The 14,302-nt window shown below is 48.9% G+C and overlaps 1 protein-coding gene across 5 annotated transcripts in view; it reads left to right on the top strand.

The window, feature by feature from the left end:
• SMURF1 (SMAD specific E3 ubiquitin protein ligase 1) overlaps positions 1-14,302 on the top strand; it is a 105,169-nt gene that overhangs the window by 86,044 nt on the left and 4,823 nt on the right. For 4 of the 5 annotated variants that reach the window (XM_081819321.1, XM_081819320.1, XM_081819319.1 and 1 more), the window contains 6 exons: positions 7,681-7,795; positions 8,930-9,108; positions 10,299-10,436; positions 11,422-11,542; positions 12,495-12,696; positions 13,674-13,758. In XM_081819321.1, coding sequence (XP_081675447.1) covers positions 7,681-7,795; positions 8,930-9,108; positions 10,299-10,436; positions 11,422-11,542; positions 12,495-12,696; positions 13,674-13,758 — 840 coding nt within the window. The remainder of the gene's footprint in view (positions 1-7,680; positions 7,796-8,929; positions 9,109-10,298; positions 10,437-11,421; positions 11,543-12,494; positions 12,697-13,673; positions 13,759-14,302) is intronic. The other variant, XM_081819318.1, reaches the window with a different exon arrangement.

Genomic DNA, 14,302 nt, shown 5'->3' with positions numbered 1-14,302 from the left:
AAGGCACATCTCCTTCATCTGGAATTTACTTCTTGGAAAGATAGGTTTCAACTTTTCAACCACCCTCCCCATCCCCCCACTTCATCTGGCAGCTCTGAACCTGAAACACGAGGGACCTGCTCCTGAAATCAATCTGGGAGCGAAGCAGCCTTGCTTTTCCTAGGAGAGGACTTTCGGGGCACTGGTGTCAAAGGAATTTTGCAAAGTGACTCGGTCAAAATCATTCATGCAAATCATCTTAAAAATAGAAGAATGAAAAACTGTTATTTCCCATCTTACCTCTTTACACCTTTGAGACAACTGCCTTTTTTGCTCTTTTAACTCTCTCTTCTAATAGGTAACGTTATGTCACTAAATTGGCCAAGTTCAGACATTATGCATTGACTTCAGGATGTATGGTCATAGACACAGACTGGGTAATGCTTGTGGTGAGGATCTGATTTAATACTCTCACTTCCGAGTTTGGTGCTGTTGCCATTTGTAGATCTTCTTACATTGTCTTTGTAACTCTACATACTGTGTTTTCACCATTATTTTTGGTTTGTCAACTAGAGACGTGATCTCTTGACCTCTTTTTTCAAAAGCAAAAAGGACATAAGTCCTCCTGACTTCCCTTTCAGGAATCCTTCCCCCTTTACCTCCTACATCCTGGCATCTGGCATGCTTTTGCATCGTCAAGGTTGAAGGTTCATAGTCTGTTCTGTAGCCTGTGCTTCTCTACCTATTATTATTATTTTTTTTAAAATATTTTAATCTTTTTTTTTTTTAAAGATTTTATTTATTTATTTGAGAGACAGAGAGCATGAGAGGGAGGAGGGTCAGAGGGAGAAGCAGACTCTCTGCCAAGCAGGGAGCCCGATGCGGGACTCGATCCCGGGACTCCAGGATCATGACCTGAGCCGAAGGCAGTCGCTTAACCAACTGAGCCACCCAGGCGCCCTCTACCTATTATTTTTAAGAGTTGAAAATCAGTACATTGTTTATATTATATGACCATGTAAATATTGTTCTCTGAGGTGTTAAGTGGTATTCTAGAGTTTATTTTAGCCTTTTGAACAAATTTTAATTTTTCCAAGAATTTCTTCGTATTTGTCTTTTTTTTTTTTTTAAAAAAAAAACAGGCTTTGTCTTTATTGCCCTATTAAGCTTCATCTTTTGCCACCCCCCACTTGCCCGCTTCTTCTGTGTGTCTCTCAGGACTGTCCAGTCCTGACTGGTGGTTCTCTGGGCCTTCTGCACCATCATCGTCATGGGCCTTTGCTGCTTTCCTAGGTTAGAGCGTTGATTTGTGGATCCCATAGCTTCCTCTTCCTTGGTTTACTCCCTCATGTTACCGGAGTATATCCTGAAGTAGCTTTCTTAGAAAGGGCCTGTGGGAGGTGAATCTTCCAAGGTCTGTTAATTTGCACTTTAATAGTTTGCTTTTTTTATAGACTTCTAGGAAGAAAGTAATTGTACTTTCTTTCTTTTTTTTTTTTTTAAGATTTTATTTATTTATTTGACAGAGAGAGACACAGCGAGAGAGGGAACACAAGCAGGGGGAGTGGGAGAGGGAGAAGCAGGCCTCCCGCAGAGCAGGGAGCCTGATGTGGGGCTCGATCCCAGGACCCCTGGGATCATGACCTGAGCCGAAGGCAGAAGCTTAACGACTGAGCCACCCAGGCGCCCCAAGAAAGTAATTTTCATTCAGACCTTCGAAAACATTGCTGCCCTGTCTTCCAGCACCTAGTGTCACTGAGCGGGTGGTCTGATGACAACCTGATTTTAGTCCTTCCTTCACCAGAAGTAAATTAGCTCCATCCAGGACCACCCATCATCCAGAGTCTACTGCCTCTTTTCTATTTTTCTCCCCCCTTCCCTTCCTTACTTCCTGCTGAGATGTAATCCACCACCATCATCACTCCCTTGCTCCTCTTTCCATTTGTTGCACTTGTCCAGCAAAACCTCCAATAGTCCCATCCTGGGGCTGCCGAGCCTCGGCTGAGCGGTGGCGGGTAGCTGGAGGAAGATGGGCGCCACACTGCTGGCCTCTCTCCCCCTTAGGGACGCCAGCCTCCGGGAGGTCTCAGCGGCCTCTGCAGCCATGCTCTGCTTCTCTCGATGCTTCTCTCGCCTCCCCCCTGTACGTGTCCTCAGACCTCTCCCTCGTTCCCGCCCAGCTTCCCTCTCAGCTGCTGACTTTGCTTCACTTTAACTGAGGACCCAGAAGCAAAGTAGCGAGTATTTCCTCACTGCCACCAAATATCCAGTCTGCCAGCATCTAGACCCGTGGGGCCCCATATGCCCTGTGTGGCCCTGAATGGCCCAGGTGTGTTCCCATAGAAGAGCGGCCCTGCCCCTCGCACAACGCAGCCAGGTCCTCTTGCTCCTACTGTTGTTCGCATCTATCTCATTTCCTCAGAATGTTCCTTTCTCTCGAATCAGTCTCATCTCCATACGCATGCGCTACAACTACTCCCTTCTTAAACAAACATGCCCCCCAGACCTTCGCTGGACACTGTATCCCCTCCCTGTCTACACTTTAAGGAGGCACTAAAGGCAAATAGAGCAAAGTAAAAAGAAAAGCAATGAGAAATTCCAGGAAAAACACAAATTTTTTAAAAACTACTCCCTCAGTCACTGACCTGTTTCTCTGTTCTCCTTGGAGCAGAACCCCTCGCGAGAGTTGTGCGCATCCCCAGCCCTGCTTCCGCATCCTTCGCTTCCTCTCCAGACCCCCTCCCCCACTCTCCCCAGCAAACTTTTCTGCCCTCTGAAGCTCCTTGGTCAAGGTTCCCCCCCGGCCTACATCTCCCCCGACCCCACGATGACTCTGTGGCCTTCATCTGTCCTGCTCTGTCAGCAGCACCTGACATCGTTGGTCACTCCCTATTCTCGAAGCACTTTTTCTACTTGGTTCTGGCCACCACCCTCTCTCTGTTTGCCTCCTGCCAGTCCCCTTTGCGGGTGCTCCTCACCCTGGAGCATCAGCAGCCCCTGGCTCAGTCCCGGGGTTGCCTGAGTGCGCCCTGGGTTCCGTCTCTGCGCCTGGACCCCGCCCCTCGCTCCCCTCAACACCACACCTGTTTGTCCTGGGCTCTTCTTAGGGACTTGTAAAGCCTCCTAAACCTAATGGTCCCGAATCTCTGATGGCCCCCTCATACTAGCTTCTTGTTTCTCCTTCCTCGGTGCCCAGCCCGCCCTCGCCTCCTCCCTTGTCACCTCCCAGAGATCCATCCGTGGTCCTCAGCAGAGAGCCCTGCCCAGACCACCTGTGGCCCCTCTGCCGCCCCCCCTTACCCCCCTGTTTCTCACTGTCCTGCATAGGCCACCGCCAGCTTTCTGGAGACTCTGACGGTCCTCCCCTGACCCCAAGCTCCTAGCTAACACCCCACAGGTGCACCCAGGCCTGGCCCATGGCCTCTGCCCTCCGGCCGCTGCACTCGCCGTGGCCTGCCTCGGGCCTTTGCCTTCATGTCCCCTCTGCCTAGAGTGTCCTGAGATTGTCACGTAGCTTATTCCCTCTGTTCTCTGGGGTCTGCTCACACGTTCCCCCCAGGGTCCTTCCCTGCCCCCGAGTTCCCTGCGTCCCCTGTGGCCCCGGCCTGCATGGCCTGTGCACTCGGGAGCTGTCCTGTCCTCGCCAAGTCCCCAGTTCCCAGAAGAGCCCCTCTCGACAAGGGTCCACTGAAGTAGCAGCTTTTTCCTGCTCACGGGATCTCCTCCCCTCCGTTTCCCTGCTTTGCTCTTGCTAAAGTGCCTGTTACTCCGAGCTGGACTCCCTGGTTGGACGGTTCCAGTCTCTCCTCTTTTTCTTTTATTTCCCGTCTTGGCTTGTTTTCCCCCTGCTTCTGGGAGATTCCGACTTCCAGTGCTTCAGCCTGTTTTCTCAATGTGAACAGAAGTGGTGGTTCTGAGCAGTCTAGTTATTTATTTTCACTTGCTCATCCCCGAGTTGTTTTATTGCAGCATACTTGACACGCAGTGTGACTCAGTTTCAGGTGTGCAACACAGGGTTTCATAAACGCTTATGCTCTGCTCACAGGTGTGGCCGCCACCTGTCACCGTGCAGCGAGCGCTGCTGCCCAGCTGCCGACCGTGACCCTCTGCTGTGCCTTTCCTCCCCATGACTCTGCCTCGTTCCTGCACCTCCCACCCCCCTTCACCCATTTCGTGGCCCCTTCCCCAGGCCCCTTACCTCCGGCAACCATCCATTCTCTGTCTTTACGAGTCGGTTTCTGCTTTGTTCGTTTGGTTTGTTGTATTTTTTAGATTCCACGTGTAAGTGAAATCACATGGTATTTGTGTCTCTCTATCTGACTTAGTTCACTCAGCATCATACCCTCTGGGTCCATCCATGTGGTCACGAATGGCAAGATCTCATCATCTTTTATGATTCACATTCCCTGGTGTGTGTACATCCCATCTTTACTCGTTTGTCTGTCTATGGACACTGAGGTTGCTTCCATATCTTGGCTGTTGTAAATAATGCTGCAGTAAGCATAGGAGCGCTTAAGACTTTTAGTGTCTTCATTTTCTTTGGGTAAATACCCAGTAGTGGAATTACTGGATTACACGGTATTTCTGTTTTTAATTTTTGGAGGAACCTCCATACTGTTGTTCACAGTGGCCGCATTGCTCTGGCACTTTTTTATCTTTTTATGTCATCGTAACATACTCATTTATTGATTCCATGGTAACAAAATATAAAATGAGAAAATTAAATTATCTATCATCTATGACGGAGTCTTCACATGACTGAATCTTCTTCAAGAACACCCCTATAATTTGTATGCTCTTGTAAGAATTGTGTTTATTCATTAACCATTAAATGTCAAGACTCCACCATGTACTAGGCACTAGGGATACAATAGTGAACAAAGTAACGTGTTCTCTGCCCCCTTCACCCCTCCAAAGTCCCCATCCAAATGTGTTCTCAATCTCATGAGGTACAGACATTAATGAAAGAATTACACAAGTAATTCTAAAACCCCAGCTCTGGTAGAGGCTACCAAGGAGGCCCCTGTGTCTTGGGAAGTCAGGGGACAGGACAATGTCACATGCTCTCCATTTAGGGCAAATTCTCAGCCCTACAGCAGCTACCCCAAGAAAAATTATGTTCTGACAAGCATTATAAATAGTGGCCTCATTTGGTTTCTGGGTAAAGCTGGGATTTTTTTTTCAGCAGCCAAAAGAATTAAAAAGCAAGAAGTCAAGATCTGCCCTTTGGCCCTGGATAGAATCATTCTTCCACCTTTTTCCCACTGCCTGTCTCTGCCCTCCTCCCACCCTCCTGCCAAGTCCACCGGGGATAAAGGGTGCAGAAAGGCATGCGTTTGCCTAGCAGTGAGCTCACATCAGCACCAGCTCTCCATGGGAAACATTTTTCCTTTCAAGACTATCCCAGGGTTCTTCCTTGAAATTCTCAATCTTGATGCTAGAAACCATCTTTCTTTTGGCAAACGTAACTTCTGTTTGCCCTTGATAACACAAATTCTGTCTCTGGGCAAGAGGATTAGGTTTTCTGTCCCTCTTTGTAGCTGAGAATCTTCCTAGTTATATATTCATATTTGCCCCAACAGTTCAAATCAGACTACTTGCATTTTCTCTTCTATGCTATTTCCTGTATAGTCTGAGAAATTCAGTATCCTGAACTGTTCCAACCTACCATCGTTCCTTTGCATGGCTGGTATTACATATTCCTAGGCACGCATGTGAATAGCTTGGTTTCGCGTGGTAGGAGTTCTGTTCCTTCCGCATATCCCGTTTTTATCAAGTCTTCCACGTGGAGAGGTCTTTGGGGAGCTCCCTTGGTTGACACGGTGCTCTAGTGGAAAGAGCTGAGTCCTGGCTTTCCTGCCTCCAGTTGGGTCTTGCACTCTTTCACCCCTCGGATCCTTCCTCACGTCTACAGGCGATCAGACCTATCTCGGAGAGCTATGGAGAGATTTAAATTCCATGTGTGTGTGCCTGCATTCATTATCTGGTCGATGAAAATTCAGTCTACACTCACTTCCGCAGTGTTTGGTTCTGAACCATTTCCTGTATTGTTAAAAAACCATTTTGCCTGTATAGTTAGCTCTCCCCTTACCACTTCCTTTAACATACCCAATATGCCTCCCTACCTCGTGCGTGACGCGGTCAGAATGTTTGCTTGTGTTTTAATCATTTCCTGTCTAGACAGTTGCAGGTCCTTGGCTTTTGAAAATGACTCTTCTCAAACCCAAACTCTAAAACTTGGGGATGAATCCAGGTCTTACAGTTGGGGAATTCTGCCTTTCTAGTAAAGAATTTTGTAACATTTGGAGTCTCATTGCTTCCAGCACTTCCTTTCTGTTCTTTTGAGTTTGATACATAATTTTGTTGTGGTCTGATCTTTTTTTGTGTATCCTCACAGTGTTCTTGGATTATTTGCACATGTGCTTATCCTTTCATAATGTTTCTCAATTCTCTGCCTTTTCTATTTGACAGAGTAAGAAATTCCAGAATAGAACTTGGGGCTGTTTATCTTAATGAAATTTATCCATCTGAAAGGAATTTTGAATAGAAAGAAGAAAAGAGTCTTTGTAAGAAGTGCCACAGGTGCTTGTGTATGGTTTTCCCCAGATTCCTACAGATTCTATTGAGAATGCTTGTTTTGTTTGATGGTTTCTGATTTGGGGCTTTTTTTTTTTTTTATAATGAAATGATTGGGATATACAGGAATTCTGAAAATAATTTATTCTTAGATTTCCCATCCAGATTTTAGAACCATTAGAATTAATCTTAGTAATTATTAAGCTTGTTTTTTAAATTATAAAAGCAATGAATGTCAGGGCGCCTGGGGAGCTCAGTCGGTTGAGCGTCCGACTCCTAATTTTGGCCCAGGTCACAATCTCAGGGTGGTGAGATCGAGCCCCACGTTGGGCTCTCTGCTGGGCGTGGAGCCTGCTTAGGATTCTCTCTCTGCCTCTCCCTCTGCCCCTTCCATGCTTCTGTGCTCTCTCTCTCAAAAGAAAAAAAAAGCAATAAATGTTTATGGCAAAAGATAAGAATTCGACAAGATAGAAGATTATGAAGGGCAAAAATCGTTCTTAATCCATCTTCCCAGACTGTGAAATATCTTCTCCTCACTTAAGTGTTGATAACATGTTACAACTGGAAATTTAAAAACTTTCTAGAAAGAAGCAAAAGAAAACTGCAAATGCCCCAGAATGCTAATTCTCGTTAATTACTGTCAGCGTATCAGTGTAAATCCTCCTCCTCTTTCTCTTTGCGTAGATATCTTTCCTGTTTTGTGTATATGTGCGCGCATGCACACTCTTTTAAAAATAAAAGTAGGATCTCTTGTACTTTTGTCCGTTATTACCTCATCATGAACATCATCACCTGAGATGTGGACCTTTGCACAGTAGCAGAGAAAATCTTAGCTGAGGTGACAAGGTAACTGTTGAGAACACTGCCCTTGGGAGGCGGTCCTGACTCTAGTCCACCATGGGTCTTCCTCAGCTTCAGAGCTGTGGGGGATCTGGGCCAGGAAAGCCATCTCTCATTCGACCAGAAGCAAGTTGTTACTTCCCAGTCTGTGCAAGTCACCTTCTCTCAGAGCAGGGTATCCTGCCAGTGGGGCCTTCCAGGGCTCAGGGAATCAGTCCTTTTGGTAAGACAGAAGACCGGACACTTCCGTACGTATAAAATGACTTTCATTGTTTTTGTTCCTAGGGAGTGGCTTTATTTATTGTGCCATGAAATGTTGAATCCGTACTATGGACTCTTCCAATATTCTACGGACAACATTTACATGTTGCAGATCAACCCAGACTCTTCAATCAACCCCGTAAGTATTCACGAATAAAGAGGGAGCAAATTGGAGCATTTTTTAAAATAGATTTTCAGGTTTGGTCGCTATCCTTGGTTTACTCGTTGTAGACTTACTCAGAGTCTCTGGTAAATAGACACTGAAAAGGAGAGTGGAACTGGATTAAGGTGGATGATTTCTCTCCTGTGTGTTTTGTGCCTGGGAATCACTGGTTATGTTATTTTCAAAGACAGCAAGAGTGAAACTGAGCTGCTTAGAATACTCAAAGCCCTGTATTGCCAGTTGGGGGAACTGAGGTATGAGGACTGTATTTGTTGACCGTGTCATTCTGAGACGTGGGCTATGAAGTCCATCCTCCTCCCAGTCAAAATTGGAATTTTCCATGATTGGCCTTTTTGGCCACGAGTGCTCGTGGCGGACTCTCCCCGTGGGGCTGTGTCCCGTGGTCACCGCTGCTGGGCCCACGGCCCCTGAGGCAGTCTGGGACCAGCTCTCCTCTACAGGCATTCAGATGTGACAGAACAGAGTGTTTTACCAAGATGGCAATGAGGTTTTGATGAACTCTGATTCTAATTCCGACTGAAAGCAGAGATGTGTGTTTCCCCGTTAAAAACCAGAACAGCTCTGGTTTTTCTGCTTCATGTGCAGAGAATTTTCCTCTATGTTCCTTTTTTGATTTTTCTTCCTTCTTTGGGTTTTTTCTCTTCCGCTTTCTCCAGGGACTCGGGAGGGATGGTAGAAGGAGGGGAATTGCCCTCTGCTCTCTTTCTCGGTAATGCAGTGGACTTGGGCGCCCTGCACTTAGAAGGGCCTGTGCTTGGTTTGAGTCTGCAGCTGCCCTTTGAATTCTTAATTTTTGAGTAAGGGGTTCTGCATTTTCCTTTTACACTGAGTGCCACAGATGATGTAGCAATCCCGAGGAGGTGTTTGCACTAGGGGCCTATCACATACTCAGATGATCTATAAAGACGTGCTCTGGGTTTTGACTGCCTGACCAGCCTTCTTTCCTCCATCCGTGAGCACAACCTGTGAGTAACCAACCGAGTTAGTTGGGACAGTTCGTTCTCCCAAGAAGCTTGGAGAAAGCACAAAGGTATCCACTTCGGCTGGGCCTTTTCCTACTGAATTCGTGTTCTCTGGTGCCCCCTACAGGACCATCTGTCTTATTTCCATTTTGTGGGCCGGATCATGGGTCTCGCCGTGTTCCACGGCCACTACATAAATGGGGGCTTCACGGTTCCCTTCTATAAGCAGCTACTGGGGAAACCCATCCAGCTCTCGGATTTGGAGTCGGTGGACCCAGAATTACATAAGAGCTTAGTATGGATTCTGTAAGTACAGCCTCGCTGTTCAGTTAATGCACAGCCACCGTCTCGTACACCGGATAGAATTGTCTGTATGCGTGTGTGCGTGCATGTGAATGTTTTTGAGGGGTGGGTGTGAAGTTGGAGAAGAGAAAGAAAATGCTGTTTTACAACCAGAAACGTAAAAGTAGATTGAATAAGAAATACTCAGTTGACTTAATGTTCTTCATGTTTGGCCAGTTTCACTTCATAGACTGATTTCTTTTGTTGTCCCCTCAAATTATTAAGGAAGGATCACAAGTGTTAGTCCCCCGAGCGTCATAGGTGGGTGGGTGGTTTGCTTTTGACTCTCTAGGGGGTCTCCAGTTAATCTCTGGAGGGAAAGTATCAAAAACAAAATTAGTATCGAAGTACCTTATGTCAAAACATTTGATACGAGAAAAGGATCAGGAAAAATTCTAGTCACCTTTGTTTTAGAATTCTCCTAAAATGCTCTTGAAAGCAGCTGGCCCCGTTCCACGGTGACCGTGGGTGTCACAGGTCCTTGTCAGTGGGCTGATTCCATGGGAGCGAGAGACCCAGGCTCTGGCAGAGGGAGGACGTGCCGAGGACCTGAACTCAGTTGCGTCCTGCGCTCTGTTGGCCCGCGGTCCCTGCTGGGAACGGGTAGTCTGCGAGGGGTAGGGCCTCCAGCCCATAGGAGATCTTTCACTCTGTGTTTCAAGAAGCACGGCAGGCGGAGGAGTCCGTCTGAACTCTCGAGTGCTACTCTGTGTGAATGGCTGCCTTACAAGGGGGACCGTATCGTCTAGGTGTGTCTCCCTGCAGGTTGCTTTTCCTTTGACTCAGCTGACTCTTCGTGAACCCCTCCCTTCTGTTCAGAGACTCAGTTGACAAAGCAATCAGGTCACTGTGTCTCGTAAGATCACAGAATGGTAGAGCTTCCGTCACCATCCTGCGAAGGGGGAAGCCGAGAGTCAAGGGCCCATCTGGATGTGGAGCTGGGGTCCCCCGGCTCCTCCCAGGGCCTGTCCCCCTGCCCGGGCATAGGCTCTGTGTCTGCCTGAGGCTCCTCTCTTCTCCCTCCTGCAGTTCCGGGGTGTTAGTCAGTAAATGCCATCTGTCTGTCTGTGCCCCGGATTGCTCCCGCTCCTATTCTGTACCCTGCTGCCTTGCGGCAAAGATCTGACATCCATCTTCTGTCCTAACTTCGACAGAGAGAACGATATCACCCCTGTGCTGGACCACACTTTTTGTGTGGAACACAATGCTTTCGGGAGGATTCTTCAGCATGAATTGAAACCCAATGGCCGAAACGTTCCTGTCACAGAGGAGAACAAGAAAGAATATGTCCGGTAATGTTCCAGGGAACCTTGGTGGCCGCTGATGGGGCCTCCGGGTGCCCGGGACCGTCCTGGGCATGGCTGGGTCCACATTTAGATGGTCAAGACTCCTTCACTGTTAGAGGCTTCCCTGTCCCCACCAGCATGTGTGACCAGAATCACATAACTGAACTGTCGGGTTCAGCAGTGGGAGCTCTGCATGGAGGAGGCCCGATGCCACCAGGCCTGATCTGTTGAAGGGACAATAATGACCCCCGAGCCCAAGTGGCGGAAGGGATTGCCAAGTGGCCTCCTGATTCTGGGTGTGAAGGTGGTGAGTGCAGGAGAGAAGTGGAGCCTAGAAGTTTCCTTGAGCTCAGGCTCAAGGAAGTCTCCTCCATTGTGGTCCCACCTCTGACGGCAGAGAAATGACATGTCACTTACACTGGAAATCTGGAAGCATATGGGTGCGTTGGAGTGCTTGGGCGGCCAGACTGGTGTGTGGTTCTCCCAGCATCCCCGTATCTTATTTTTAAGTCTACTTTTTTTTTTTTTTAAGATTTTATTTATTTATTTGACAGTGACATAGCGAGAGAGGGAACACAAGCAGGGGGAGTGGGAGAGGGAGAAGGAGGCTTCCCGCGGAGCAGGGAGCCCGATGTGGGGCTCGATCCCAGGGCTCTGGGATCATGACCCGAGCCGAAGGCAGACGCTTAACGACTGAGCCACCCAGGCGCCCCTAAATCTACTTTTTTAAATGATGGCACTTGCTGTAATACGTCAGGTTAATTCCTAGTCCTATTTTTAGTAAAGCATCAGAATGTGTCAAGCCTGTGCTGACTTATTTTTAACCCGGTCTTACCAGCTGTTGGGGGTTTTGCCAACCCCCCCATCCCCCCCCCTGGAGGCCTGGCGGCAGGGCGTTAGGTTCAGCAGATGATGGCAGAACCCACTACGGAGGAAAAGTTGTTCCTGTGAACCATTTGTATTGCCTCCAACTTGCGAATTTGTCTTTCAGGTTGTATGTAAACTGGAGGTTCATGAGAGGGATCGAAGCGCAGTTCTTAGCTCTTCAGAAAGGGTTTAATGAACTCATTCCTCAACACTTGCTGAAGCCTTTTGACCAGAAGGAACTAGAGGTACGTGCTCACTGGGCTGAGCCAAGTCCACATTCAAGGTCGTGAATGTGATGAGTGTTTTCTTGTTTTACACACGACAGCAGAGTGAGGCTCACCTGTTCCCCAGCAAGGCCAGGGGTTTTGGGGGCTCCAGGATAACAGGGCTAGAGCGAGCGGGGCGTCGAGGACATCTGAGCCTGTTGAGGATCAGGCCAGGTGTCTCTCTGCTTGGCGGCAGCCAGCCCGGATCCTTCTCTGGACATTGTGCAGGGTGTTCTGTGGCTTATCCTATTTTTCAGAATCTTTAGCAGTGGAGGTTCCTAACCCCCTCCTGTGAAGTCACCTCGGGTCGAGGAAATTATCTCGCATATAACCAGATTCTCCCAGCACGTCAGCTTTCTGTTTTTGTTCTGGCTATTATTAGCCTCGGAACAAAGTGTTATTATGTCCTCTAATCACACTGCATGTGCTTGAACATAGCGGTTCATTCATCTCTTACCCACCGCCGATGCCAAATGGCTCAGGGCGGCGAAATCCTTCTGTCTTTCTGTCCCCGGTGAGGCGCCTCCCGCCCCGGGCAGACACATGCACACGGCTCCCGCCACGGTCCCTCCGCTCAGCCTTCGAGCTCCGCCTGTCCCAGCCCCCGAAGTCCCTGGGATGTGGCCCCATTTTATAGTCCGCCCCTTTGGTCTTGCCAGTTGCTTCTTTCATACCGACTGCTCGCTGATGCAGTGCAACACCACGAGCGCAGACGTGCTTGTAAGAAAACCCCCGGGTTGGGGGGTCGGAAGGCAGCCTGGGGTGGCAGCATTGGGCACACTGCTGATCTCCCTGCTTATCCACGTCTGGGGCTTGTCTCTTCAGGCACGATAGATTCGCTCCTCTCATGTCCTGGGAACTACTGGGTGGGGCGTGTCATGACCCTGGTTCGTACGTTTGAGAACTAACTTGCTGCCGCACGCCTTCCCAGCTGATCATTGGTGGCCTGGATAAAATCGACGTGAGCGACTGGAAGTCCAACACTCGGCTGAAGCACTGTGTGGCCGACAGCAACATCGTCCGGTGGTTCTGGCAGGCTGTGGAGACCTTCGACGAGGAGAGGAGGGCCAGACTCCTGCAGTTCGTGACCGGGTCCACTCGGGTCCCTCTCCAAGGCTTCAAGGCTTTGCAAGGTGACTGACATAGAGGCGGGGCTCCTGGCCCCACGCATCTCCCCTAGGCGCGTCCCGCTGGCAAGGCTTTGGGAAAGAAGTCAGGAGTTTTTAAATGCACTGTGGATTCGTTTGAGTCTTCTGATAGCAGCTCTCTCACTGCAGTCCTGAGTGAGGGAGAGAGTGGCCTGGCCTGGGCATCAGGAGATGGAGTCTCTGGCTACCGTGTTGGTCATTAGTGCCAGGGGTCCTCCCTGGGCCTCAGTTTCGTCCTCTGTGTAAATGCACTGCCTGATGGGCTCCACTGATGGGTATGCATCCTGTCTCTCGTTCCCAGATTTTTGATAACCCTGAGAGCCGGAAGGAAAAAGTTGAATGATAATAGTATATTAAGACTTAGTAAATGGAATTTTGCATATTAATAGTGATAGCAGATATATTTCACATAGAGAATATTCCCGGTAGACTTTTCTGTATTCCAAGGACTTCTTATAAGGAGTGACAGAAGTTCCTTCCATCTCCTTGGGCTTTTGTCCCAGGTGTTTATGTCTTTTTCTCTTCCCGTCGTACCTCTGCCTGGGGAGATTTCGTGACCCTGTATCTTGCTCTTGTTATAACTCTGCTGCCTCTGCCAGGAGTGGGTCTGCTTGCTAAAAATTTGTTTAAAAAAAATAAAAACACAACAACAAAAAACACATCACTGGTAGTTTAAGGATTTTTACCCTTCAGATACCCCCACCTGAGTGGGGGAGGAGACAGGGGGAGTGTTCTCACCAGTCTGCGCTCTGCCCCTGTGGTTCTCTAGAATGTCTCGTATAGGTCCCTGGATGGCCACTGTCAGCATACGCTAAGCCGGGTGGAGGCTCATGCTACCTCGTGAAGTCCGTGTGTGACCCTCCGGCAGGACGGCCCGCCTGGGCACGGGGCGGAGGGTGTGGCTGGCAGTGGGGCCTGGGCCCTGCCTCTGACGTGCATTAACTAGACTGTTTTCTCGTAAGGTTCTACAGGCGCAGCAGGGCCCCGGCTCTTCACCATCCACCTGATCGACGCCAACACAGACAACCTTCCGAAGGCCCACACCTGGTAAGGCCCGTCCCCTGGGAGCCTGTCTCCACAATGTGCCGCCCTTCGCGGGGCTTGTCTAAGCTCTTTTCTTCTGTGGAGCACTCTGCTTCCCTTATCAGCATCCCAGGACCACTGGCGATGGCCCCGGTGGCCGATGGAACAAGCACTCGGCCGTGGGTCACAGGTTATGAGACGTCTCTGTTGTGAAACCACTTGTGTTGTGAGATGGGATTCTTGCTGGCTGGCGCTCCAGCAGCTCCAGTCTTACCTTCACTGGGTCTTGCATGTGCGTGCGTGAGCACACGCCCCTCTCAGTAGGAAAACTAGGTTTTAAATTTTTTTATTTTATTTTTTAGAGAGCGCATGTGTGCATGCACGAGTGGCGGGGAGAGGCAGAGGGAGAATCTTAAGCAGACTCCATGGTCAGTGTGACATGGGGCTCGGTCTCATGACCCTGAGATCGTGGCCTGAGCTGAAATCAAGAGTTGGATGCTCAACCAACCAAGCCACCCAGGCACCCCAAAAACTATAGTTTTTATTTATTTTATTTTAAAGACTTATT

This window comes from Leptonychotes weddellii, chromosome 5, assembly GCF_054177405.1.
Source record: "Leptonychotes weddellii isolate Sample4059 chromosome 5, ASM5417740v2, whole genome shotgun sequence".
NCBI classification, from domain to species: domain Eukaryota; kingdom Metazoa; phylum Chordata; class Mammalia; order Carnivora; family Phocidae; genus Leptonychotes; species Leptonychotes weddellii.
The sequence above is the reverse complement of the archived record's forward strand: the minus strand, read 5'-3'. Positions and strand labels throughout refer to the sequence as shown.